Genomic DNA, 2341 nt, shown 5'->3' on the forward strand with positions numbered 1-2341 from the left:
GAGGACCAACCAGGATCCTCACGTTTGGACACATGGGCCCCAATGTATTTTGTGTAGCTATTGCTGTTTTCTCACCCTAGGACAGGACACATGGACCCCAATGTACTTTCTGTAGCTATTGCTTTTTCCCCAGGAGGCCTTGGGCACATGGGGCCAGATGTGGGTCCCTTTACGTCCTTCTCTTCCATATCAGGGATGTGAACCCTTGATCTGAAAGTTGCTCAGGCCAGCAAAAGGGCCAGATCCGGGCCCTGCCGGGAGAAAGGTGAGGGCCCTGAGTGAGCACAGAAAGGACCATCCACGCAAAATAGTGGCGAGCTCATAGAGTCAGGCTCAACCTCCTGACAGCACTGGGGTGCTGGGGCTGTGCTTGTAGTCTGCAGCCTGAGTTCCCCCTCGATTTATCTTCTAGGAGCTCCAGGAACCAGGCTGTGAGGCCTTGGTCTGAGGCAGTATCTTTAGTCACAGAGCATAAGAGGTCCAGGCAGTACCAGCAGTCAAGCTGAGGTGGTGTTTCCCCTGTGTGTATACTAGAGGCCCCTCTAGCATCAAAACAACAGGAACCCCACAGTTCCTGGCTCTCCCAGCCCTTCTGTCAGTCCTGGAGCCATAGCCTTTGCCCAGAGGCTGCACCCTGAGATGCCCTCTCAATTCCTCTTTCAGGTTCGCAGGGAACAGGCCAGCCGGGAGGTCGGGAGGCCCCAGAGGAGCACTGAAGGAGACCTGTAAGTAGGCCTTTGTTAGGGCATCCAGGGTGTGGTACCCAGCTGAGGCCTCTCACACGCTTCCTCTCTCCCCAGGCCTGTGGGTCTCAATTGCCCAGCTCCGGCCCACACTCGCCTGCTGCCCTGACCTGAGTCATCATGCTTCTTCGGCAGAAGCGTCAGTCCTGCAAGGCTGAGGAAGGCCGTCAGGCCCAAGGAGATGCACCGGGGCTTATGGACGTGCAGATTCTCACAGCTGAGGAGCAGAAGGCTGCATCCTCCTCCTCTACTCTGATCGCGGGAACCCTGGAGGAGGTGCCTGATTCTGGGTCACTGAGTCCTGCCCAGAGTCCTCGGGGTGCCTCCTCTTCCCTGACCGTCACCGACGACACTCTATGGAGCCAATCCAATGAGGTTTCCAGCAGCAATGAAGAGGAGGGGCCAAGCACCTCCCCAGACCCAGCTCACCTGGAGTCCCTTTTCCGGGAAGCACTTGATGAGAAAGTGGCTGAGTTAGTTCATTTCCTGCTCCGCAAATATCAAATTAAGGAGCCGGTCACAAAGGCAGAAATGCTGGAGAGTGTCATCAAAAATTACAAGAACCACTTTCCTGAGATCTTCAGCAAAGCCTCTGAGTGCATGCAGGTGATCTTTGGCATTGACGTGAAGGAAGTGGACCCCGCCGGCCACTGCTACGTCCTTGTCACCTGCCTGGGCCTCTCCTATGACGGCCTGCTGGGTGACGATCAGAGCACGCCCAAGACCGGCCTCCTGATAATCGTCCTGGGCATGATCGTAATGGAGGGCAGCTGCGCCCCAGAGGAGGCAATCTGGGAAGCGTTGAGTGTGATGGGGCTGTATGATGGGAGGGAGCACAGCGCCTATTGGGAGCTCAGGAAGCTGCTCACCCAAGATTGGGTGCAGGAAAACTACCTGGAGTACCACCAGGTGCCCGGCAGTGATCCTGTGCGCTACGAGTTCCTGTGGGGTCCAAGGGCCCTCGCTGAAACCAGCTATGTGAAAGTCCTGGAGCATGTGGCCAGGGTTAATGCAAGAGTTCGCATTTCCTACCCATCCCAATCAAACAGTAGCTAACTCTTGCCTTCCTTGTACCTCTTACTGTACACTATAGTTAAAAAATGCATATGTGTACCTGAATTTGCTTGGCTTGAGAATGTGATATAATTAAATATGAATAAAGAAGTCCCCTTGGTCACTGGCTCATGTTTTCCTGAAACATTCATTGAGTTTCTGCTATTTGGAAGACCCTGGGTTAGTATTGGAGATGCTAAAGTAAGCCAGGCCCAGCCCTAACCTTATGGTGGTTGAGTCTAGGATCTGTATTCATATAACTAAGCTGGCCAGGTGTCCCCTAAGATCTAAAGGAAATATAAGAGAGGGGTGAGGGTGTGAGGCAACAGGTGAGAGTGGTGGAGTGTACATGCCCTGAGCCAAGGCCTTTTGGGCTTTGGGAAACTACAGTGCCTTTTGGGTGAGCTGATTCTAGTGAAATGGGTGGGGGCAGAGCCAGATTCTCAGAGGACAAGAGAAAAGCTTGGGAAGGAAAATTGCTCAGCAGTTCCTTTTGGATGGTGGAGGAAACAGAGAGTCATCTCTTCCTGGGGCAGGAATGGGAG

At 53.8% G+C, this 2341-nt stretch overlaps 1 protein-coding gene across 1 annotated transcript; it reads left to right on the plus strand.

Annotated features, from left to right (window-relative positions):
• Positions 1–790: 790 nt before the first annotated feature.
• LOC706356 (melanoma-associated antigen 8) lies at positions 791–1799 on the plus strand. The gene has a single exon (XM_028842112.2). The coding sequence runs from the start codon at positions 864–866 to the stop codon at positions 1797–1799; it is 936 nt and encodes a 311-aa protein (XP_028697945.2). The 5' UTR covers positions 791–863.
• The last annotated feature ends 542 nt before the right edge of the window (positions 1800–2341 follow it).

The sequence above is a fragment of the Macaca mulatta genome, chromosome X (assembly GCF_049350105.2).
Source record: "Macaca mulatta isolate MMU2019108-1 chromosome X, T2T-MMU8v2.0, whole genome shotgun sequence".
NCBI classification, from domain to species: Eukaryota; Metazoa; Chordata; class Mammalia; order Primates; family Cercopithecidae; genus Macaca; species Macaca mulatta.

What these genes read in the sequence shown, in the direction of transcription:
- LOC706356 (XM_028842112.2), top strand. Translation starts at nt 864, where the DNA reads ATGCTTCTTCGGCAGAAGCGTCAGTCCTGCAAGGCTGAGGAAGGCCGT.